General features: G+C 40.9%; 1 protein-coding gene and 1 long non-coding RNA gene across 10 annotated transcripts in view; one reads left to right on the top strand and one right to left on the bottom strand.

Annotated features, from left to right (window-relative positions):
* The window catches only part of LOC309638003, a 789,902-nt gene that overhangs the window by 636,006 nt on the left and 127,260 nt on the right, over positions 1–26,636 (top strand). The gene's annotated exons all lie outside the window — the stretch shown is intronic.
* The window catches only part of HIVEP1 (HIVEP zinc finger 1), a 144,137-nt gene that overhangs the window by 23,458 nt on the left and 94,043 nt on the right, over positions 1–26,636 (bottom strand). For all 9 annotated transcript variants that reach the window (XM_082413244.1, XM_082413246.1, XM_082413245.1 and 6 more), the window contains 3 exons: positions 8,440–14,408; positions 5,096–5,229; positions 4,207–4,382 (listed from right to left, as the gene is read on the bottom strand). In XM_082413244.1, the coding sequence (XP_082269370.1) occupies positions 4,207–4,382; positions 5,096–5,229; positions 8,440–14,408 (6,279 nt within the window). The remainder of the gene's footprint in view (positions 1–4,206; positions 4,383–5,095; positions 5,230–8,439; positions 14,409–26,636) is intronic.

Raw genomic sequence — 26,636 nt, 5'->3', positions numbered from 1 at the left:
TTTCCCTCATAGTACTTTATTTCCTTGCACATTTTTTAGTTTTTATTGTAAACTTATCTTTAGCAAGATTGGTTTCCATGGAGTCTTAAGTACCCTGGGTGGTAGACACATCTCTATGGGTCAGCCTTCCAATTGCTTCTGCCTGGGACCTTAACAGTTTCATTCCACTAATTCTGGATCAGTTTGAGGCGTTTTTTTGGCATGGCACAGGTATAGGGTTTTGCTTTTTAGCAGGCAGCTTTTTCCCCACATGGTCCAAAGTCACTGGACAGGAGAGCCATGCTTATTTCAGAGGCCTCAGATGCCATTCCAGGACCAGCATTAAACCCCAGGCCTGTGGGCATATATCTGGCAGCATTAAATCCCAGGCCTGTGGGCATATATCTGGCTTGATGTCCCTATGGACTTTTTTTTTTTTTTTTTTTTAAATATCTGTTCACCATGCTAGTTTGGAGTTTCCTTATTTTTGGTGGCTGGGAATCTTTCTAAATTTCAAGCTTGGTTATCTATTTAAAACTACAGTTGGTTGTTGTACTATAAATAGTATTTCTGTGTGTTTGGAACAAGAGAAAGAATTTCCTACATTAATTTTACTTCACCATACTGACTACAAATCTCATAATAGTATCCCTAGAGGTGTGTTTCCTCTGGCAGCTGGTGTACACCTCTGTAAGTATCACCAGATTAACTGGGAACCATTGGGCGTGCGGGCCCCAAGTGATCATTAATGCAGGGGGAGAGCTCAAATTCTCTTGAGGATACCAAGCAGCTTGAGTAGATAATGCCACACACACAAAATTGCCAAGAAGGGAAAATCACCTCCTTTGAAAATAAAATCTAAATGCTGAGTTTGGCGAGCAGGGCAAATTAGTATTTCAGAATAAACCTTCAGAAGAGCTAAAAATGTTTGAATCAGTGGTCCAGATTTGAGCCTGTGGTAGCTGAAAGACCTGCAAAATTGCAGTATGTATAGAGCCTCACCTCCACTAAAACTGCACTAAGCCCGTGGGACTGGTCACACCCGTTCAGGCCACTTCTTGCACTAGTTAGTATGCACAGCATCCCAGAGCTTAGTGCTTAAAGGGTTCAAGTGTAAGAGAGGGACCGGACCAGATAATGTCTAAGATCCAGCAAACCTTGACCTCTGTGATTCTAGAGATAACGCCCGGCTTAAATGACTTGGCCATGTCTGACATTTACCTTAAATACACTTTAAAAATAAAATATGAAGCAAATATGGCAAATTATTAACAATTATTAAAACGTGATGGGCATACTGGTGTTCATTATGCAAATATCTACTTTTCTGTATGCTTCAACATTTTCACATTAAAAGTTATGAAGAATAGTTTTCCCATCTTATTGTGGCTGAAATTTCCACTTATTAGTCAAAACACTTTCTAGTATGATGACAATATTATAAACCAAATCACAAGGTCCACTAAGTTCTTTCAAAATGCTTTTGTTCCCTAAACAGACAGCCATGGAGGTCATTTGCTTTCTGAGAAGTTAATGTATAATTGTAACTAGGCAAATTTGGGAATATGAGTTTTTAATAAGCATATTTTCTCATAACTTGAGCTATTACTTATTATTAACCAACTTCTTAAATAATTTATAATAAAACAATTTGCATTTCAATATGCAAAATATGCACATTAGAATGCAAATATCCCCTAGCAAGGCTGTAAGCTTTGTGCATTAACTTAACAGATAAATTTTTCAACAGATTTAATGAACATTAATATAAATCCTCTGGAAGGCATGAAAGATTTTGTTTCTGGGTTCCTATAGCTATATATAAAGTCCAGCTTTCTGTGCTATAAATGGAACTAAATCCTGCAGAGATGCAAGCTCACTGACTGAGCTGACTGACCTTTAAAGCAGAATAGTGAAAACAAATCAATTAATATTATTTTGAAAATGCATTCATAAAATAAACCGAGAGGACAACTGATGAAGTACAGACTTACAAGCATTACCATCAGAAGCATCAACTTCTAGGAGGACAGATCATTCCTTTGATAGTACCATGCTATCCTTGCATACTCCTATTTATATAGCATGCCATTACATCACTATTACCTTCTGTTAATAACCAGACACATTCAAGAATGGGACAACAAAGTAAATCAGAGTAGGGCAAAATTTACAGCCTAATCTAAAAACAAGTCTTTTATTATTTAGCTACCTTTACAAGGTACTATGGAATCTGTTTGGCATATATTCATAAAAGGTAGACTTCTACAAGGAAGCGACCATAAAAAAGAGAACTGCCATGCCGAGAATAGGGAAATACTGAATTTCTAATATTTTCTTCACCAGTCTCCTTAGCTAGGGTAGCTTTCTTCAAATAAATATTTATCACATAATTCCAATGAATTATCTGACAAAACAAAAAATTTAATGTAAATTCAGGTATGCAGCATATTTGAGAAATGAAAGACATGAAAACTGCTAACATATACTGCTCACTCTTCAAAGATCATTATGCCCTGTCCACCATTTAACAAACATTTATCTAATATTTTACATGATGTTGGCTTGAGTTATTTCATTAGGATTAATACTTGATGATTCATAATATTTTTCTTTGCCAAGAAATCTCTGTAGTTTCATTTGTTTTCCACATTAAAATTTTCCTTCCTTTCTTTGCCCTTACTTTATAAAATATCCTGATTCCTTTTCCTCCTTCTTTTGAGAAACACCCATTTCACATCATACCTGGATCCTCTTTTGTTTGGTAACATCATTCTGTAACTGGTAATGTTTTATTTGTAATATTGGCCTATTACTGGTCTCCTGGTCTCACACTGTAAATTATTTAACAGACGGACGTTTCTTAATCATAGGATCAAAACCAGTGTAAAAGCAGTAAGTTGGGTTAGAAGATCAAAGCACTTAATCCTATCAAAGCCTTCATATAAGATCAGGAAAATCATCCTGAAATGCACCCTCCATTTCCAGAAGAAGGTTCCATACCACAACCTAAGAATGACAGAATTAGGGTTCCTTCTGACTTATGATTTCTTGAAACTTTAGAAATATTCAAGGCTATCTGAAGAACAGTTTTGTTTTTTCCCCCATCATTCTTGTTTCAGGTTTTACTGGCATTTAAGGAGAGCTAATTTGAAACTATTTAGTTGCTACATACTATAACTGTTTAAATGCCAATAAATACTGGCCAAAAAATATAATAAATTTTGCTGAAGAGTTGATCAATCTTTAAAACAAAAACTGCAGAGACAACCAATATAATCAGAAAAAAAAGCAAATGTTAACTGAAAAGGGATAAAAATAATGTAGTTCTATTAAAAAAATTGATTAAATATTTTTCACAGATTTTCTCCTTTCAGACAAATAATTTTATGATTATATTGCTTTGTATTTGCGAGATTCTTACTTTCTAAAGGGTGGTATACGAAATTAAAGTCTCAAGCAAGAAATTTTTGTATAATGATTCATAAACAAGGAACCTAATGGAGAAAGCAAACATTTTATGATAGTGTATTTATTCATTATATGTCACAGGAAATTTGTAGAGAGTAAAATTACCTTAACTATAATAAAGGCTTACAATTTAAATAAAAACATATAAAGAATACAGAAATGGTACTAAATATAATTTTAATTACTAGTTCTGAGTTCCACAAACATTAAATAGTACAAAATTTAGAAATTTTTTGAAGCTGATATTCAACAGTACTTCAGTAAAAAAGCTTCATGGGAAAGAAAAGGAAATGGCTATGCATGACTAAAATTAGATAATAAAACATGAATGTAATCAGTATAGCTTTACTGTATTTATTATTTTAATTTTTTCTTTAAACTTTTAGCACTGAAATACATCTACAATGTGATCATGAAAATTTCTTTTTTCTTCTTTAGCTCCAAAGTAAGTATTTTTGAAAACGTGTTAGTCATCATGTTATACAACTCTAATTTGGGAAGTAAAAGAAAAAAGGGCAGTTGCTCCGTTTCAAATGTCATATTTATTACGTATATTCTAAAAGTGTGTAATTAAAAACTTTTTCTCAAGAGGTCTAGAAATATATAAAGAGATAAGACTACGATGTTGACAAGATGTAATTTATATTATTCTATTTTAGCTACTGCTTCCTTGGTCAAGGAATATGTAAAGTTGGGTCTTAGCTCTACTAACTCAATGCACATAATAAAGGACCATGAAGCGATGTCATCTCATACCTTTAGTCTTAAAGGAGAAGTTACAGTAAGTGCAGTGGTAGGGGCGGACATCTGTATGGGTTCGTATGTGTTTCTTTAACATACTAGGTTTCTTACAACGGATTCCGCATTCTTCACAAATGTACTTTCCTCTTCCCCTGCCTCGGACATATACATACTCTTCATTTGATTTATATCTAATTTAAAGAAAAGGAAAATGAATAGGGCAATTGGATACTATGTCTTTGAGAAAATACTGATGATTGAAATTCAACCTAAAAAATAAAACAAGGCACAATTTTTACACTCAATCAATATAAATGTTATGCACATGTAAGTAACAGAATATTCCAGCTTTTCACATCAACACAATATTCTAATAGCTAATTCTAATCAAACAACTTTATTCAATACCAGGTTTAATTTTAAAATAGTTCCTCTAAGTGACTGCTTTAAAATTTTCTTTATTGTTAAATTCAATCACAGCTATAAGTACTGAAATATTTCTGAGCTTCATTTTAACTACCGTTGGCTTTTACAATCTTTCTCACAACCGAATTCACTAAAGACATCAAACAGGCAATGATTCATCTCTTTTAGAGCAGATTTTTTCAGGTCACTCCTTATTATGAATCAACGTGAAACCCAGGGTTCACTCTGAAAACTTAGTGCTTAGCTGCCTCCTAGAACCTACAATGTTTTCTAAATAGTTGTCATTTTCTTGATCAAAATGGCATTATTTAACATAATACCTAACATGTATTTTGCCATGAAGATTCTGTTAATAAGCTGAGAAACCTTGCAACGTTTATATAAAATCGGCACTGGTAAGTCTTCATTCACATGAAAGCAAATGTACATTTAAAAAGTAAGTTTAAATGTACATTTAAGAAGGAAAATTTGTACTTGCCCTCCATCAAATATTTTAATTCTTCTTGGTTCACTTTTGATTAAGGAATTTTCTTTATCTTGCTCACTGTTAATTTCAGAGGCATCTTTATTGCTGAATTCAACTACTGTGGACTTTTGATTACCTAATGCTCTCTGAAAGGGAAAAAAAAAAAAAGAGAGAGACACTAATTTAATAAAACTGAAAACACAAACATGCTAGTGTTTCACTTGGAAATTAAAACATGGCAGAGTACAGTGCATACGGTTAGCTTAATGGAAGGCATTTCAAGGACGTAACAGCTTTAAAGGTCATTGCTTTATCTCCTCCTTTATCTGTCTGAATCACAGCAAACTGACACATCTTATGCTACTTTAAAATCCCACCACATTCCACTGACACCCCCAAATAAAGACTCTACAACCCTCCACCCTGGTATTCCATGAGTTTAATTTTAGGAACCTTTTTTAATAAACTAAATATTCTTTCTTATAGCTAACCAACCACTCATACTACAGTTTAAGTATACCTGTTAAAGAGTTTATTATTTAAAGATGGAAAAGAGCTAGTTACCCCCTTATGGTATAATGTCTCATACTCCTGAAAAACATGACTAACTTCCCTTCAACATCAATGCAGTGTAAAGTTAGAGCCGAAGCTCCATTTCCCAATATTTTATTCTCCCCTTCTCCCATCATTTTAAACCATAGTTAGGTTTCCTCTCTATATCCTCTCAAAAGTTCCTGAATACTGATAACTGTGAATTATAGGTCAGGTCAAAAGTTAGGTCTTGGCCTGATAATACTTAAATCTCTAGAAAAACGTAGTGAACATCAGAATAATAAACAGTGTGTGCTTTTCCTACAGACACTCTGTAGTGACGCGACATTATGATATTATACAACCGCACTATTTACAACCTCTTTTCTCACTCCCCAGCCTACTCTGCTCTCACATGTCCTTGTGAAGCAGCCAGCACTGGTGGATCACATCCCAGTGAGGAAGGACACACGTAGGGTTAAGTCACTTGTCCAACGTCAAGTGTTAACAGCAAGGGCTCAAACTCCAGTCCTCTGGCCAAGCCCAACACAAGGCACAACTTTTCTGATCAAGGTCCTCTTTGTTACAAACTTCCTTTAAAAATTACACCACCAAGTAGACAGCTCTCATACTGCGATGACATAATAACAGTAAGTGACAAGAGAGTGTGTGCATCATGGACCCAGGGGCCTATGTGGCCTCGGGAAGAACCCCCTGGGAAGGCCCTGTCCTTACAAAGCCAGGTGTAAAGAAACGCTGCTGGCCTGAGTGTCTCAAAAAGGTGGTGTGAAGAGGTAATGACACTGACCCTGACATGTACAAATGCAACTGTCTCCTCTTTTTCTGGCAAACCCATCAGGTTTGGAATACACACATACCTTTCCTTGACATTACACCTCTAACAGTAATCCTATTTCTTACCTTCTTCTCAGTACCAAATTCCCACTTATCTTTTGCTCACTTTCTTGCTATCAAATCTGACTTCTATTCACCAACAAGCTAAATGCCAAAATCTTTACTATTTCCTTAGTTTATATGCTTGACCGCTCTATACACTCTATGTTGTTGACACCTTGCTTCCCTTAGAAATGCTTTCACTTTAGCATCGACCTGTTCTCTTCCATTTTGAATTATAAATACATGCGCATTTGGGTTGTGAGTTAACAGTCAACCCAGTGCCGAGTCCTCCAAGGCCACCTGCCCATATATAACTCATGTCTCTGGGACATTAGAACCCTTCAGTCCAGAAACCACGTTAGTCTTCATCTTTGTTTGACCTCTTGGCCTGAACAACTCTCTTTAAAATACCTTCTTCCTTGATCTGTGTGATACCACTTTCTCGTAGTCCCCCCCCTCCTTCCGTTATGAACAATCTCTCTCATTTCCTATGGGGACTTTCTTCATCCACTCAAGCCTTTGAATAGTAGGGATCTCGGGATCCATTCCAGGCCCTTCTCTCTAAAGACCTCATTAATTGCACCTATGCACTGAACGATCTCTACACCTTCCACCCGGAGCTCTCTCCCAGCTCCAAATCCAGATGTGCATTTCCCAAGGCATTTCTACCAAGGCACTTGGTACTGAAGGAGAGCCACTTTTCATAGGCACTTCAGGAACATACAAACATGAAGCGCTGTTTAAATTCTCACGCTCAAGTCTCATGTTCCATCTGACTTAGTAGATGTAGAGTCTGAGCATTTAAAAATTAAATTCTGAATGGTTTGGATGCACCCTCCTCCACTGAGAAAGTACCAAAGGCTCTCTACCACCATGCATATTCTTTGGTCTTTATCTACATTTCCAACTTCAAACTACGTCAGTGTTTCAAACTTCCAACACCTTCTAGCCATGTTGGACTCCTCGGGGCTCTTTAAATGAACTAAGTTCATTCTCACTTCCACATCACTTGACAGACTACTAAAATTTCTCACTCTTGTTTGTCTGAAAAAAAATCCCTATTTCTTTTTTTTTTCTTTTTTAAAGACTCAGCTGAGGTATCACCACTTTTGGAATATCTTCCTTGTATCCATACCTCCTCCTCAAGTTACTGGCAGTGTTAGAGACTTCCTTCTTTTATTAAAGTTGTAGGCACTTCTACTATAATATTGATACTGTGATATTTTCTTATTGATAAATAAATATTTATGAACCTGTATCATGTGCTTGTGAGCCTGTAGAGATCAAGAACTTAACCTATAATTCTGAATGTCCAGAGTCCAACCTAATACCCTTATCTATTTATTCTTAATCATTTAAATGATTTTCCCCATTTTATAAAGCCAACAACTCTAATTAGTTTTATTCCACAAATAACCCAAAATTATAGTTTTACGACCTTACTGTACAAATCCTGACCAAACCAACTTAATTATCAAGTGTACAGTTATTTTGTGAATCTTCTCTCTAGTACTAAGATGATTCTCAGAGCTACACAGGAAGAGAGCTGGGATCAGCATGGTGAGGGGAGAGTGGTCAGATTTGCATAAAACAAGGATGAATGGGTCTCTGCTTATATTTTAAAATGAAATAGAACAATCTCCAATATTCACACCTCTGTTCCCCTTCATTAGCAGGGATAAAGCATAAACATAATCTTCTCTCACCTAACAAGAAAATCAAATCTTAGAGGACTCTGGGTAATCTTTATCAGTATAACTCCCTGGGTAAACTTATCATTCTTTCTTTCAAATAACTGTCCACTTAGAAAGCACAATTTGTCATTCAAAATTAAAATACAACCTCCAATTGAAATCTTTAAAGGCATCCAGACATGTTGGAACTAACTTGCACAGACTATTTTTGAAGATAAATGATATTTCAAGTACCTTGCTTAAGCTGCTTTTCCATTTGCTTGAATAGACCAATAAATCTGACTTGAAATGGGTCGTTATTGCTTGACAATATAGAGATTTTCCGGTCTTCTGTTTTGAGTTCAGGAGAGAAAGAGCCACTTTGGTAGGCAAGCTGAGTGGATTTGGATCACTGGCGTTCACGGTCCAATCGGTGTAGGCCGAAGTTTTTTGGTCGTTCTGGGGCAGGTGCAGGGCCTTCTGCCTCAACAGGTAACACCACGTGAAGCTGGTGGCAGTCTTCAGGCTGGGGAAGGACGGCTGCTGTGTGTCACCGGCCTTACACGCGGAAGGAGTGGTGGCTGCGGCCTGACTCTGTTCTTGGATGTTCGCTTTGTCGCCTGGATTTTTAACCCCTGGTGACTTCCTTTCTTGGTTATTGTCTACATGTTCCGAAGGAGAAATGTGAGTTTTCTCTGCAGGGGCAGCTAAATTTCTAACTGTCAGAGTCAGCGATGTGGCCGACGGGATGCTTTCAAATTCCTGCAATTCTTTTATAGGTTCTATAACCACAGGCTTGGAGTGTCCTGGCGACAAATTATCAGCTGGTGAAACATCAGTCAAATGCAGAGCCTCACTACTAACTTCAGGGTGAGAAAAAATATCCTGTTCCAATATCACAGCTTCAAGGGGCTCCGTGGTACAAACCTGCCTCACCAGAACAGGCTTCTTCTGCTTACTAACTTCAAGAGCTCCTGAACTCAGTGCTTCTAACGGTCTAGTATCTGTTGCACAAACAGCTCCATTTTCATCCTTGGCTCGCTTCTGGTGCTTTTCCATGGCAATGTCTAAACTATTTGCTGGGGACAACATCCTTTTACTTGAAGCTGAAGATTCTTGCTGGGGGGAAAGTCTACCAACAGACATTTTCTGAGTTACAGGCAAGGATTCTGATGGAGATGAATTTTGGCCCATCTCTGAAATAACATTCTCGCAGACAAGTTCTCCCTCTGGGTTTGGCAAAGCATTTCGGTGATCGTATTGCGATTTTGGCACAGAATTTTGTTCTTCGCTGATTGGCACCATACTACAATTAGCCTGGCAAATCGGCTGACTGGTTAGATCTTGGGTCACTAGGATCTGCGGCAGAGCTGTGGCTGTGGTGAAACAGTACGCTGGGACCCGACTCTGCAGATGCAAGGGCAGCGCAAAGGACGCTGGCACCTTCGGCACCTGACTGCCGAGAGGCCCGACCTTCAGTGGCGGCAGAGGACACGAATCAGACGTGGCTTCTACTAACTTGGCTGGTAATGTCAACGAGGTCGCACAATGGTTGGCCCCAGCTGGGTCTGAAAGAACTTGCTTTGGCAGAGGATGTACAGGGTTAGAAGTGCAAGGCTGGGTCGAAGGGACCACCTGACACCGAAGTTGGTACTTGGGAGCAAAGCAATCCTCACTTTTAGAAGATACATGTCCACCAGGGCTTGCATCTGGTTTGACACTCTGTGTAGACACCTGCAGAGACATCTGTGTGTCTGGGAGGCTAAGGGGCATGTGGATTTGATTTAACAAATGGATACCAAGAAGCTGTTGAACAGGAAAGATGTTTGGAGAGTTGGAACTTGAAGTTTCTGCTCGCAGGTCCTTAATCTGAGTCTGGGAGTGCAAAGTATTTGCAGGAAACTCAGCTGAAGGTGCGTGAGTGAGCTGAGGCCCCTGAAATGGCACTGTGTTCACACCAAGACGAGCGATAGTTTGGAAAGAGGATGGGTTCCCAGGAGATAGATGACTCTCCGGAGTGATGTTTAAAGAGATCTGCCGTATCAGTGGGCCTCTCCGTCTTTCCAAGAGAGGCACGTGCCCGGCGACCCCCGTGCCAGAAGGGGATGTCGGAGGCTGCAATTCAGCAAGTGGGGCTGGCTGAGGTGGAGTGATGCTTCCACAGTCGAATGATTTACTTCTGAAATCAGAGACCTCCATCGACATTTGCAGGCAGTGAATCTGTTCCGATGCGGCGCGCCTCATTTCCCGGTGACTCCCAGGAACGTTCAGGGTATCAGAGGCAGGTGGAATCATGAGAAACTCTGCTTTATTCGGAAAATCGATTTTGGGGGAGGCCTCAGTCTTAGAAACGTCCTCTACGTCTAAGGAAGCAGAGAAACTCGAAGTGTGCGACAAACTACTCTCCCTGCTTAGACTCCTGGAGAGAGTGGAGTCCAGGCTCGACTCGGCTGAGGAGTGCTCCATCTCGGCAAGACGGAGCCTCTTCTTTTTGGGCGGCAGTTTCTCTGTTGGCAGTTTGGACAAGGTTTCGCTCCGCTGAGGCCAGCTGAACTTCTCGGACTTTTCCTGATCGTGGCCTTGGCCTTCCGGGTCCCGATCTGGCTCTTCTGTGACCAGGATTTCTGGGACTTGGATGTTGTGCTGCCGAACGAGTCTTGAGGGCTGTCCTAACACGTGTCGCTCACCTGAGATCTTTCTGGAACCTTCCTGAAGTTCCGCTCTCAGAGCATCTGACAGTGCAGGCTCGGCGGGCTGAGACGTGTTCCGGGGCGGGCGGCCTTCCTCTTGGGAAATCCCTCTTAAGTGCAGAGACCCGGGCTTCCCTGTTCTCAGCTCCTGGAAAGAAACGGGGGAAGCGCCTTCACGAGACTCCAGCTTGTCAAGCGCGCCGGGTCTGCTCAGCGAGTTCGTGTGCTGGATGACGGAGATGCCGGCCCCGTGTCTCTTGGGCTCTGTCCTGTCCTGGGCAGCAGAGCTCATCTGCTCTTCCACGGCAGAGGACGGCTTCGGGTCCGGGGGCTGTTCGGGGCCTCTGGCCACGAGCTGAATCGGGGAGGTTTGCAGCTGGATATTTCTAGGCGGCTGGTCACCAGTTACGGCAGCGTTCTGCTGAGACAAACTGGGAACCGAGCCCATCGCGCTCTGAAACCGGAGGCCCTCGGAGCTTTGGGGAGAAGCTCCACTTTCGTTTTGCTGAAGTTCGTCGTCATCTCCGACGCTTTTCATTTTCCTCCTTTTTCGTATCTGGGGCGTCTGCTCCCAGACCCCGGTGGCACTGGCGACCCTGTAGTGCAGAATGGGAGGCTGGGCACCGCTGGGCACCGGGCTGTGCTCAGGGTCCCTCAGAGCTACCTTGGTTTTTGGCCCGTGCAACTCTGAACAGTAAAATTTCTTATGGTTTTCGAAATTTTCCAGTTTCCTATACCTGTTTCTACAGGTCTCACACTCAAACATGGTCCCTCGCCCCTGATGAGACTTCTTCTTTTCCAAGTGTGAACCCGGGGCTGGGGGCTTGCTTCTTGCCGCTGCAGTCTCACCAGCGGGGCTGCCTCCGTGATGGCTCTCGTCCAAGGACTGCCCGGCACCGAGAACATGATTTTCATTTGCTGAAGAGTCTTCTACTGCTGCTTGTCTGACAAGAGTGCGGGGATGTCCATTTTGGGGCACAGAAGCGTTAGGCCCTGGTACAAAGACATCGTCGTAGAAAGCGCCAATTTTGTCGTCAAAGGACTGACTTCCTCTCAGCGGGTGTGGGGGAGGGATGACGCTCGCAGGTACCGCTGAGTACCCTGTGGTGGGCATAGAATTACTTCGGGTGATGGGCAGACAGTCGAGGGAAGGTACAGACAGAAGAAACACTTGCTTTGATTTCTCTGTGGGAGTGAAAGGGGACTTTGGTATATCAGAGCTTGAACTTGTTCTCCGTCCCATTGGTTTTAAATCAAACTGGAAAGAATCCTTAAATATGTACGATTTGGGGGAATCGATGCTTCCCCGTCGTGAGAGAGAGGTTCTCCGTGGCTTCACACTATCCAGTTGCTTGTCATCTACCAAGGCTTCATTGTCTGAGATAAGCTTTGATATCCGTTCCTCGAGCGTTTTTGTCGCCAAAGGTGGGCGCATCTGACCTGGGAGGAGTGACGCTTTTTCACCTGCAGGAAGAGCCGAAGCTGCCGCTGTGCTGACTCGAGGTGCAGAGGCCCCATTATTCCTGCTAGAGTCCTGCTCTGGGGCGGGTAACGTCCTGGCAAAGGGGGTCGGTGGACCCACTGTTTGGTCGGCACTTTCAGAACGTGAAAAGTAACCAGAATCCGTACTTCCTAAACTGCGAGGACTCAGGAGAAGTTTTCCTTGCTGCTCTTGGGAGTAATCGGTGGCCTGCTGCCTTTGTAGCTGGGCATGTACTGTTCCCACGTGAGATTCTTGTTCTCCCTCTGGCTGACTCACGTCGCCCTTCTGATGGGACTTCTCATCCATCTCCAGGGAGGACGCCCAGGCTGAGTGGGACCGTGTACCGGTGACCTGAAGGTCTTTCTGTTTCTGTGCACTAGGAGGTTCACGCTTGGACTCCGTAACCTTCGGGCTGTCAGCTCTTAAAGGGGACACACTGATGGGGTGGACCACAACCTTCGGCAACTCTGTCACAGCCTGTGGTTCTGAAGATCTGTCCTGCGGTGAAAAGTCACCTACCGCAGGATCTGGATTGCTTGGAATGGAACCCAGTTTTGGTAAAGCTTCCGAGCTGGATACCATTTTCATCATCTGCACGGGCTGCAGGTCCGTGGAGCCCGGGTCGTTCTGCCTTTCGTCAGCAGCGCCCTCCTCTTCGCTCTCCCCACTATCTTCCACGTCCGAATGGATACTAAGTGCTTTGGGGGACTCGTGAGACATGAACAAGCCGCCAGCATCTGGCTGCAAGACGAGACCCAGTTTGATAGTATGTGCATGGGATTTTTTGTGCTTGTACAGGTTACTTTTAGTCTTAAATGAAAACCCGCAGGTCACGCAGGGATAGGGTCGCTCTCCGGTGTGGGAGCGGATGTGCTTTAAAAGCACACTGGGCTTTGCACAAGCTCGATTGCAATACTCACAGATGTATTTTCCTTGTTTTTTTGGCTTCTGATCTTTCAGAAGAAGATTGCACATTTGTTCCACGCTGTGATTAACGACAGAGGCGACAGGAGTTGAGTTGTAAATTGGCGTGGGGGGTGACCGTGTGGAAAGGGCGGGGCCCACTGACAGTGGCGAGGCAGCATCCACTTGCTGGTTTGGAGGAGAAACCTGAGTTCTACTGGAGGGTGAAGTCACACCTACAGATGACATCACTGCTGCGTTACAGACGTGTTCAAGTTGGGCGTTCTCCTGGTTCTGCAGACTCGTGAGTGATCTGGCGAAACTCGAACACGCTGGAAGCTGCTGATTTTGTTGGCCAGGTTTAGAAACAGAGTGTTCGTGTGGATTATATGAAGGAGAAACGGCCTGAAGCGCCGCTTGGTCGTTCTTCTGAGCGGCAGACACGTGCCCGGTGTATGAGGTCCGAGGAGGCGGCTGTGATTGGGCGGCCGGTTCTTGCGGGGTTGGCTCGGGGGCATCCATTGGACTGTTGTTCAGGTGAGAAGGGGGTCGTACAGTTTTATTTGGTCTCAGTTTTTCGCTCTTAACCGCACAAGACGAGCCCTTTTGCGACAAGGTGCTCAGTTCTGGCTCCATGGCCTTCAGTAAGACATCGAACGCGGTGTTTGCATATGAGGAGGGTGGGGGGCTGCAGTGAGAGGAGATACATTCACGGTGGTCAGTCCTGCTTTTACTGGACAGAGAACTGGAGTCACATTTTCCCTCGGGGACGCTGGGCTTGGCGGGGTCCGAGCCTTCTGACCTCCACCGGCGCGGCTCGGACGGGTGCTGCAGAAACGAGGGCTTCTTCGGGGAGACAGACTCTTGCGATTTAGAGGCCTCGGCAATTATCCCAGGGGTTTCTCCGTTGTGTTTGGTAAACTGCTTCCCATTTTTTACAGGACTGTGATTCTGTTTCTTGTGGGACTCCGCCGCACTCTGAAGAATGGCAAAAGATGACTCTTCTGTATTTTGTTTGTGTTTTGCCTGAAGAGGATTTCTCAGTGGGGATTTTGGTATTTTTTTCAGGTGATTCTCAGCTACGATCTTTTTTCGTTTCACACCTTTAAGTGATTCTGAAGTTCCTTTAATACCAGCCTCTAAGATTTCTGTTCAAAAAAGAATAAAGAAAACCAATTGGTAAAATGGTATGTACACCAACTATGATTTTTTAGATTAACATTACGATCACAAGGGTGTTATGACAACTGAAGAAGGCAATTTAAAGGAAAGCCAGTTTGGATAAAACTGCATTCCTACATTCTGGCAATATTAAGAATGCTGGCCATCAACATCTGTTGAAACAATCATGCGAAGACCTTAGTATACGTTTCTAGAACGCTGTGTTCCTTTCTTGACCCCCTATCTCACCACAGTCCTGGAAGCTGATGTTTCAACACTAAATTGTCCTCCCCCTTCACCCTTGCAGCTGAGGACCCTACACGGTAGTCTCAAGAGAGCTGGCCCACAAAGAAGAAAACCCAACCTTTTAATGCTGGGTAGCTGTCTTATCACATTTAGCATCTTTTAAAGCAAACGTCTCAGCAAGTTTCTACAAAACAGTATTGCTCCAAAATAGGCAATACTGATATTCTTACGAGAACAAAGGTTACTATACAATAATTTTTAGACAAAGATACCTCAGATGATCATGGGATATTCACTGATAGAACCGTGAAGAATTGCTAATATAGCAGTTATATCAATAAACAGAAAAATATGAAAGTAAAATAATACACTGACTTGTGGTTCTTCACCAACAAAATTTTAAAGTCATAATGTTGTAATGGCCCTTAGTTTTAAAATAAAAATCACCATTTTAATTGAACAAAATATTCAATGGCTATGTTTCTTTGCCATTAATGATAGGTGAGTAGGTAGATAGACAGAACTTATAACAGGAGAGAAGAGGTGAAACCGCCTCCATTTCTTGCTGTGTTGAAATAAATCACCATTTAAATGGCATCAACCACCACAATCTCTGTCAACTATTGTATTTTTGAGCAATACCTGCTTGCCATAATTTCGTTTGTTTTGATTTGTTGAATCCTCGGGCACGTAAACAAAAATTATTCAAGCTTATATTACTTACTTGTAGAAAAGCCAAATACTCTAATTCCTCATTATTTTCAAATAGCTGTTACAATGTACCTATTAAAAATTCATATTAGACCAAAATGTCTATACCAAAATAACCACTTTGTGTTAACAGAAGAATTTACATAAAATAAAATATTCTGGTCCTCTTGTGACATCAGTTTATGTGCGTTCACGTATTAATTTAATGAAAAAAATTGCATACTAATCCACTAAAGATACATTTACCCACCATAATCAGAAGGGCAAATAAAAGGGTGTGTGTGTGGGGGGTCTCATGATGAAACTATTTGAGCTAAAGAAAAATAGAAAAAAAGTATCAGTATTGTTGATACCGCTACAAAATGACGTTGAGCAAACCTTCTTTATTCTTCAACCCACTCATTTATAAAATGATGTTTCCCCACTGGTTTTCCCTCTTCAGGATGAATGCAATGAAGTCAGCGATGTACTTTATGCCTCTCGTTAACTATACAAGCAAGCAGGCGAAACGAAAAATGATGATCAGCATCTCGGGTGCGTAGTTTCCCTACTCACTTCCCGGGAGCTTGGAGGTGGGTAGAAACAAAAGTGAGAGCCACTAGGCTGTTAAAATAAATACAAAAACAGAGCCCAGCAGCCACCTGGAGGAACGGCAGTTCCCAACTCAGGCAACTGTCAGAGCAGAAACACAAGAGATTTTTAAAAAAATCTGCCCATGCCAAGCCCAACCACAACCCTATGCAACCAGAGCCTTGGGTGGGGTAGATAGGTTTATTTTGTTATGTTTTACATACTTTCTGTAATAAGATTTTATTTTTAGGTAAAGTTATGTGTAAAAAAAAAAAATTAAACAATGGCTTACACTCCAAAGGAAAAAAATGCAAAAATTCAACCCACAGCTAAAACCAGAAATACCACATTAAGTTTTAAAGGGAACATTCTATGTTTTTTTTTTTTTAAGAAGTACAATTCAACTTTGTACTTAAAGAAAATGAAGCTGAAGTGAAAAGGAAGGAATGACTTAAGATCCCTAATTTCTTTATAGACATAATTCCTCTAAAGTTAAGAATTTGAAAAAACACATTTTAAACAGATTTTACGAACCATGTTTCAATTTTAGATGAAGACGGACTCATCTCTCTTTGATAAATGTTTATAACATTTACATTCTATTTGCATAGTTGTTTACTCTTCGTTCTCTATTTGAATTTTAAGACCTGGTGCTAATATACCATTTCTTTCCTTCAAAACTTTGCACACTCCTTTGCTTTCTGGCAATGAAGCTTGTAAAGAGGAAGCCTGCTGCCAGCCTGACTGGTAGTTTCTCCTCCTTGAGGTGACTTGCCTTTTTTCTGCCAGCATGTCTGCAAAAACCTTTATTTTCAAAGTCTAATAACCTAACTAGTAGTCAGCTCAGAGTTAACCACTGTACAACTTTTCATTTTTTCCCTGGAACACAATGACCTCTAAAAGGCAATTCATTTAGTTTATTTCAGAAAATTTTTCTCTTATTATTTCTTCAAATACATTTTCTGGCCAATTTTTTTCTTTGGGGTTGGCTCTTTTACTTTACTGACATCATTTGTCTTTATGGGGCTTCCCTGGTGGCGCAGTGGTTAAGAATCCACCTGCCAACGCAGGGGACATGGGTTCGAGCCCTGGTCTGGGAAGATGCCACATGCCGTGGAGCAATTAAGCCCGCACACCTAGAGCCCAGTAGCCCCCACTCGCTGCAACTAGAGAAAGACCGCGTGCAGCAACGGAGACCCGACGCAGCCAAAAAAAAAATGACCTTTATGCAGGACCACCCTTATGATGATCTAAATCGCTTCAATCTTTGTTTTTCTCCTTTGCTCTTTCTAGAATTATCTAAAGCTTCTTCCCTTACATCAGTAATTTGATTTTCAGGCCATTAAATTCCTTGCTGTTTCAAATTCCTTTATTAGTTTTGGACTGACGTTGCTTTGTTCTCATTTTGTTCCCTAAGTTCCGCATTGCCCATATCATCTCGTTTTACTGTCTCATACTATATTTGAACTGTTGCTTTAATAAATTTATGTTCTTATTAAGTTCAATGCTTAAAAAAAAGCTTCTGTTTCTGAGGTAATACTTCCTTTAAGGTTGAGTTTTTGGTCTGTCTTTTCACGTTCTCTCTGCTTTTCTATTGCCTGAGATCATGGGGAATTACAGGGAGTGGCAGTCAATGGAGAATATGTTCCCAACAGTGTTTTTCTGAGTTGTGTTCACTCTTCTAAGATTTGTTGGATCTCCTTTACCAGGGTTCACTCCCCTCGTTCAAGGGATAACGTCCATTCCATCATGGGTGCTTGGAAGGGGATGACCTTGGATGCTGGATTAGTCTCTACAGGTAAGGAGCTTGTTGTTGCTGTTGCTGCTATCAGGAGGGGAGAGGGTGGTGGAGCAGATGAGACAGATGTAAAGAGGGAAGGTACCAGGCTCATCTGAGGTGAATCCCACGTTATCATTCTAGGGGTGGAATTAAGGCAAGGTACATGTGACTGTTACTCTCCATCCCTTGGCTGGCGTGCACAGAGTGAATGGCTAAGCCTTCTGGCTAGGAATCAGAGATACAAGCCTCCTCTTGGGAACCAATGCCCTGAAGTGTGAGGTAGGAGACCCTCGGGTCTTGGAGAATCATACACTCAGGATAGTTTTTTCAACTCAACTTAATCTTGATTAATTTCAAACCTATCAAAGCGTGACTGGAGTTATTTTCTCCCGCCCCCTTATGTACAGGAAAGAATGTAATAATCAAACATTGTGGCTACGTCGACAACATCTGGTATACAGTTACCACAGGCCATGGAGTTAAGAGAGGGTATAGACCAGAATGCCTCAAAGCAGAAATACAGCTTGGGGTGGAAGATGGGAGGGGAGCAGCTCTTTATCATCAATGCTTACGTTTTTCAATACTTTTAATGGTAATTTGTTATTTTGGTAGACTAACATGGAAATAAATTAGAGGAAGCAGAAAGAAAGACCGTTGAGACAGTGGTGGAAGGCGTACAAGGATGACGCCTTTTTAATATGCTCACTCTCCCACCTCCCAGTGCGCAGGCCTTCCCTCTGCCTCATGGTACAAACGCTGCTTTATAGTTAGCACCATATGATTCCAGAGCTGCTGCTTTTTACCAACACTAGGGCTGGACATCCTTGGGGGCACATAACCCTCTTTGTGCGAATGATGAAGCACAACCCTCTTTTCTTACACAGTGAGAATGCACGCTCAGATCAGGAAGTGGGTGGGAAAGGCTCAAAATCAAGGTCGACCAACTGCTGAAAATTATATTCTGGTCAGCATGCTACTGGAAATGGCTGACAATCAGGCAGAAATTCTGAGCCATCAACAGGTCAGAAATCCAAACAGGAATTCATTTAAAAGACACAAATCGCACTTAGAAGAGGGACCAAAATTGGCAGCACAGCCACTGTCAGAATCCCTGACTTGTTGGGCTTTATAAGCAAGCCAGCTCTCCATCAAGTAGGAGGTCGAGAACAGCTTGGAGAGATTGCAGAGGCCACTTGACCGGAAAAAGGTGAATGGTTAGGGAAATAGGAGCTAAAGTATGACAAAGGATATTCTCACATTTGGATATTCTCAAGTAAGGTGAGCTACAATCTAACAGTGTGTTTAAAACCCTGTCTTGACTGAAGGTGAATCCTTTTTCCAATTGACTCCAAGACACATCAGTGTGAAAAACTTCAGATCTCTCTTAGGTCTTGGGGACACAAGGACCACCTGTTTTCTAACAATTGATGGCATACTGTGTCAGAGAATCAAGAAATCAGAGGTAGGGGGACCGTTTAGAAGGCCTTTCAGTCGTTCATGCAAGAGTTAAAATGCTACCTTGAACTCATGTAGTGACAATGGGCCTCTTAGCTGATTGAAAGCAAGAAAGCCTGAGAAAGGTTTGCCAAAGATTCTGCTGAGGTCTCCTGTCTCTCTGGGAGGACTGAGCTCGTTTGGGAGGGGAAAAAAAATCAACTCACTTTCCATTCCACCAAATCTCAAACTCAATATCCATGTGTAAAATTATAAATTGTAGCTGCAGACCCTGGATTAGAAATTTTCAATAGGGAAATGGTTAGGCTAATTATGGCAGAGCTACTTAACATTATACATCCATTTAAAATAATTACAAAGATTACACAGCAATATGAAAATTATGATATATTAAATATATATGCATATTCTTTTCTTTACCTAGAGAGAAGTCTGGGCTAGAGGCATAGACCTGGGAGTACGTAGTGAGTGCTGTTTTTATAAAAGTACAGAAATGATAAGCCACAGAGAATATACAGTAGACAGAAGTCTGGCATCAGAAGCTTGGGTAACCCCTATATTTAAGGGTGAGCTAGAAACGACAAGAAACAGGGAGTAATAAGAAACATAAGTCAAAATATGTGACAGTGAAGTGCTCAGGAAGCCAGGGTTTAGAGACTTACAAGGAGGAAGACGTGAGCAACAGTGTTAAGTATCACATTTAGATAAACAGGACGAGACACGAGGCTGCTGGGCTTGGGGGGCTGTTATCTCAGAGCAGTCGTCACTTGGGTCTGGGGGGTAAAAACCATATCACAAAAGGGGAAGGAGTGAGGGAAGGCCTGCGGAAGAGCAGGGCCAGCAAATACAGACCACGTTCTGGGAATGTGGCTGTGAAGGGAGAGAGAAAGGCAGGATGCCGGTACCAGAGGAGAGGAGGTTACAGCAGGGTTTCTGTAGGATAAGGGGTGTTGAGAGTGCTTATAAACAGGAAGTAAAAGTCAGCAGAGAGAAAGACACTGAAAATGCAAGACAGATAACAAATAAATTAATGTGCAATGAAGAACCACACTACAAGTATAGCAGCCAGGGACCGACCCGACCACGTAAGATATGGGAACAACTAATTTCACTTAGCAAGCGACAGAAAGCCACATCCATCTCCAAGTTCTTCCCATTCCTCATGGAATGGAATTCAAACATCTAACTTGCCCAAAAGACAGCGTGGTCCTCTACCCAGCTTCCCAAGCCCCCTCCACACCGCTTCCCTCTCCTCACTGTGCTTCAGCCGTGGGTGAACTCTGATGCCTCAACAGGCCTGTCTCCTTCCTGCCCCTGGGAACTTGGACTCGCCATCTCTTGAAAAGCCTTCCCTACTCTCAACTCTAAATGCCGGGATCGCTTTCAACCTTTAAATCCTAACATCAGTGTTACCTCCTGTCTACCTGCCTACGTTAGTTGCCCCATATTGCCCAAACCCTGCTTATTTTTCATAATTATGATCACAATCTGAAATGCCCTATTTATCTACTTATATGTTTTGTCTACCTTCTGATTAGAATATAAGATTTATAAGATCTTATATTTACTATTCATCCCTATACATCCAGCCCTTAATAGGTGTTAAAAAAATATTTGCTAATGAAAGAATTCTCCGAGTAAGAGAAAATAAGGGATGAATTTAATATCAGGCAACCTACTGATATACTTCACCACATCAGGAAGAATAAATGAGAAACTCACATGACCATTCTGAATAAGAGTGAATGATATTTAATAAAATTCAACATCCATTCTTGCCTGAGGATACAGAAACTCGAAAAGCATTGCCCTGACCCAAACAGTAAGAAAAAGCCAGAAATATCACAAAAATCAGAACTTCTCTTGAGTTCACCATAAAGCAGAATCACAAGGCAACCAAACAGCCTGAACTCCACAGAGGGACGTGTGGACCAGCTCTGCTGGGGCAAGCAGGGAGGAGAATGTGGAGGAAGACATGCCAGCCTCGTGAACGAGTGAGAAAGCATCACCCCAAATTGCAACAAACTGCTGGAGGCTGAGCATGGGGTGGACTGGCCTGGCCTTGGACACAGGGGGCTTCACACGCACACCCAGGCTCTGTTCTGTAGGCCTCCCCCAGGTGCTCATGGCGGGCACGCGGGAGGGGCTCAGCTGCCACTGCAGAAAAGGCGCCAAGCCCCAGGCCCTGCCTGAATGCTTCTCTGATGTGGAGCAAAAGCCTGAAGGCTTAAGCTGCTGGGAAAAGAGTAGCAGCCTTGGGTAAAACCCACTGTGACTGGGGGGAGAGTAGACGAGGAAACCTCTATCCCAGGGGAGGTAGGAAACTGTCCCGGGACCAAAATCCCATTCCAGTACAATGAGAGGTCTGCTACCCTGGGAGAGCAGCAGGGAACACGGAACTGCCTCTGACTGAGGCTGCACCAGGATAAAGAGCAGTCCTCACCTGCCTGACCACAGCCTTGCACAGCGCTCTACTACGAGCAGAGGGGCAAGGAGGGGGAGACTCCACATCCCAGCACTGCTATAAGCACAGGGAAAGGGCAGGCCACTGCTAGAACTGGAGGCCAGCATGGTACACTGAAGATAAACACAGTGAACCAAAATCCTAACGCAGCCCCACTCCTGAGCAGGTTGCCTCAACTCCCCACCTGATGACCTGACAGAAGAGCAGTGCCCATTTCCAGCCATTAAAAACTACTGAACTCAGTATCTACTGTGAGGCACGCACTTTCCAAAATTCAATAAAAAGTTAAGATATGTGCACTATCAACCCACTGTCAAGAGACAGAGCAACCAAAAGAACCAGACTCAGAGATGATCCAGATGTCAGACCTCTCAGACAGGGAAGTTTAAATAACTATAATTAATGTGTTAAAATATCCATGGAAAACGTTGACAACATACATTCACAAATGGGAATTTAAACAGAGTGGGAGGGTCACCCAAAAATGCTAGAAATAAGACAAAGTAATAGAGATAAAGAAAGCCTTTGATTGGCTCATTAACAGACTCAACAAAACTAAGGAATAAGTAAACTTACAGATAGGCCAATAAAAATAAACCAGACAGAACACAAAGAAGAAAAATAACATGGGGGGGGGGGAAAAACAAGAACAATACATCTAAGAGCCACAGGACAATATCAAATGGTCTCATGTATAATTGGAATCACAGGAGGAGAAGAAAGAACAAACAGGGAGGTAGAAATATGTGAGAAATAATGGCCAAGAATCTTCCAAAAATAAACAACAAATCATAGATCCAAAAAGCTTAGAGAACCCCCATGGAATGAATAAGAATAAGAAAGATTAAGAATGAGGAAAGAAGGTGGAAAAGAAACAAAAAAGCAATAAAAGTTAAAAAAAAAAAAAAAAAAAGGAGAAAAACCACCTAGACAAATCATATTCGAACTGCTGAAAACTAAAGGTAAAGAGAAAAGCTGGGTAAAGGCACCCAGAGGGTAGAAAAATTATACAGAGCATGAAAGATAAAAATTAAAGCCAAATTCTCAACACAAACTATGGAGTGACATTTTAACACCACTGAAAGAAAAAATAAACTGCCAACCCAGAATTCTACATCAAAAAATAATAGCTTTCAAAAAATGAAGGCAAAGCAGAGACTTTTTTTGGGAAAAACAAAAGCTGAGAGCATTCACTGCCAGCAGACCTGTACTGAAAGGTTAAAACTTTAATGTGGAGCTATACATATAAATAAAGAGCTCTGAAAATGATAAAAACGAAAGGAAATTTTAAGAAGAATTTAAAAAATGTCATTGCTTTAAAATATAATGCCACGTAAGGTTGTAGTGCACAACACAGTAGCTGGGCAGGCGAAATAATGGCTCTGTAAAAGTCCACCCTAATCCCAGGGACCTGAGAATAAGCCCCTTTATGTGGCAAAGGGGACTTTGCAGGTGTGATAAGGTTAAGGTACTAAAATGGGGAGACTATCCTGGATTATCACAGGACCCCTTCAAACTTAGTCAATCGACAGAAGGGGCAAGAAAGAGATTTGAAGTATGAGAGACTTGACCTGCCATTTCTAGCTTTGAAGATGGAGGAGGGGAAACAGGATCCAAGGACTGCAGGTGAACTCAAGAGGCTGGGAATGGCCTTGAACTGAGAGGAGGAACTCAGGCGCACACAAGGATTTAATTCTGCCTAATGAACAAGGAAACAGATTCTCCCCTAGAGCCTCCAGAAAGAAACATGGCCCTTCTGACACCTCGACTGCAGCCCAGTGAGACCATGTCAGGCTTCTGACCTACAGAACTATAAGATAAGAAGTGTTTCTTGAACTGCTAAGCTTATGGTAATTAGTTAGAAGCAATAGAAAACTATCATAGGGGGCCACTGGCCACATATGACTATTTAAACTTAAAAACAAAGTCTGTTGCTCAAAAAAAGAACTTTCTATGTTCTCTGACCACAACAAAATTAAATGAGAAATAAACAGCCAAAAGACATCAGGAAAATCCCCAAATATTTGGAAATTGAACAACATATTTCCAAATAGCCTAGGGGTTAAAGAGGAAGTCACAGGGGAATTAGAAAAATCAAAACAAACCTTCAGAGCACTAGGAAAACACAATAAAGAATATTTACCACCCCAATGATAGGTAATACTCAAAATTAAACATGAGAGAAATCCCTAAAGTCTGGGACAACTAAAAGATTCTTGTAATAATCTCTATGATTTTTAATCATGTCTCCAGATGATCTAGCTAATACAATAACAGAATAAAAAGAAATAAGATACAAATGATGGTAAGGAAGAAAACAGCATTATTTGCTGATAACATAATGGTCTCCTGGAGAACCTAGGAAAAGTAACTGAAACTCCACTACATCTAACAAGAGTTCAGTAAGTCAGCTACCCACCCAAAACATACATATATCAATCTTTTGGCTTATACCAAAAATAGTTAGAAAATACAATGAAAAAATATTCTATTTATAATAGCAATAAAAATAGAAAAATGCCTAGAAATAAATTTAGCACAAAATATTCAAAACATACAGAAAATTAAAAAGTCTTCTGATATGATTTCAGAAGGTACTTACAAAATGGAGAAACACACCATGCTCCTGGAGAGAATCAATATTTTGAGGATATCAATTCTTTTCAAATGTCTAAATTTTATACAATTTCAAACAATTTTTAAAATTTGCTTTTTAAAAAATATGACATGACTCTAATCTTCACTTGGGAGAATAGATATTCTAAATTAGACAATAAAATTCTGAAAAAGAATTATATAAAGAAAGAGATTAAATAGTAAAGTATTTTCTCAAAATTAATGGTTAAACTGAAAATCCACAGAAAGACTACATATGCATTTAGTATACGAAAAAGTGGCATATTTCAAAATCTTGGTAAAAGGATAATGTAGTTCTAAAATACACAATGCAGGTTTCACAATGAGACAAAAAAGTAAAGTAGATGTTAAGCAGACACCACGTTCCAAAATAAGTTAAATGAATTCAGTGTAAGAATTAAAACCACAGAAAGAACTAGAAAAATATGGATAACTATTTAGCTAATCTTGAGAGTGGAAACACGTGCACTAAGCAAAAAAACCAAAAAAAAAAACCCAAAAAACAAGAAAAAAAACAAGCAAAAGAAAAACCACTTTAATATATAAAAGTTAAACTCTCTCAGTGTATATCAAAAACACTTCAACATAAAAAAGCAAATGACAGAGAAAATTATTGCAACATACAGGCTGACAACGAGTTAATATTCTAACTATAATAACATCTATAAGGGACTCTTAGTAATGACAAATTAAGTAAATCAAATGATCCTCCCTGAGAACAGCAGAATAGTTAAACAAAATATGAACATTATCAGTTTAAAGGCACCAAAACATTAAGAAGGCAATGAAAAGGTACTCGGCCAAGATCTAGGGGAGGATAAAAGTCCAAACAGTGAAATCAGCATCTGGGGCTCCTTTTGCTCAGAGAGGGTTTGCTTAACCAGAAGGGGCGATGAAAAGCTGAGCAGCTCTTTGGACAATCTAAAGAAGTGAAGGGTATAAATGATAGAACCCAGGGCAGGCCATGCATGGAGTCCCTATGAAAACCTACGTTTCCAGTTGAGAGCCGGAAGGGCTTCATTCTAGGAACGAGAGAACTGATGTGGACCAACCTTCGCACGAACTGTAACTCACTTCCAGGGACCCAGAAAATCCACAAACCCCAAACTTGATTAAGTTGATACTGTATTGGTTAGTCCTCCTAGGAACCTGGTAGAAGCAAACTAAAACCTTCTCTGGAGGAAGATATCATCAACTTAGGCATCAAACTATTTTATTAGTTTTTCAAATAGAATGTCTAACTCATATTCAGAGATAACCAGGCACCTGAGAAGAGAATTCAACATGAAACAACCAACATTACAAACAAACTGACAGGGGTTCAATATATTGGAATTAATATAGAGACTTAAAAACAGGTGTGCTTACTTTGTTCAAGGACAAGCATAGTGGAAATCCCAGAGGAGAATTGAGAAGTATAAAAAGAGAGACAACATATTTGAAAAGCCAAATATAAATTACAGAACTGAAAAAATACAATCAAATTTAGACCTCACTGGAGGGATTTAAGTTCAGAACATAACAGCTGAAAACAATAGGAAACTGAGACATAAGTCAAAAGAAACAACACGGAATAAAGTATTGGGTTGGCCAAAAAGTTCGTTTGGGTTTTTCCATAACATCTTATGGAAAAACCCAAACGAACTTTTTGGCCAACTCAATGCTAGGAGACAAAGGAATGCAAAATTCAGAAGCTAGACCTAAAACAAAGAGGATAAATTTCAAAGGCTGGAAATGGAATCTCAGAAGGTGAGGAGATAAATAATTGGGCAGAAGTAATATTTGAGGAGATAAGGTCTAAAAATTTTCAAAAACTAATGAAACACATGAATCTACAGATTTGAGAGTACTATAAACCACAAGCAAGATAAATATAGAGAAATCACACCTATGCAGCACATCACTATGAAGCTTCAAAAGTCAGAGACAAGGCCAGAAGTCTTAAGAGTAACAGAAAATTTAATTATAAAGACAGATTACCTTCAAACAAGCAATAATTAGGCTCACATGTGACAACTCAACAGCAACAATGTACGCAAGGAAATAAACTGCCAAGCTAGAATCCTATGCTTCTGTACTCAGAAAAAGTATTTTTCAAGAATGAAAAAGAAATAGACATTTTCTAATAAATGATACTTGAAATAATTTGTCACTTGAAATGTCACAACAGACCTGCACTAATGGAAAACTAAAGACAATTCTTCATGTAAAATAAAATTATCCCACATGGGAAACTAGAGATGTAAGACGAAATGAGTCCCAAAGTGATTAATGCGTGTAAAAAATGAAGATGAATAGCAACTGCATAAAAGTAATAAAAGATATATGTGGAATTCAAATACATGATAATAA

The sequence above is a fragment of the Balaenoptera physalus genome (assembly GCF_965194825.1).
Source record: "Balaenoptera physalus genome assembly, chromosome: 11".
Classification (NCBI taxonomy): Eukaryota; Metazoa; Chordata; class Mammalia; order Artiodactyla; family Balaenopteridae; genus Balaenoptera; species Balaenoptera physalus.
This window is presented reverse-complemented; position numbering and strand designations above follow the sequence as displayed.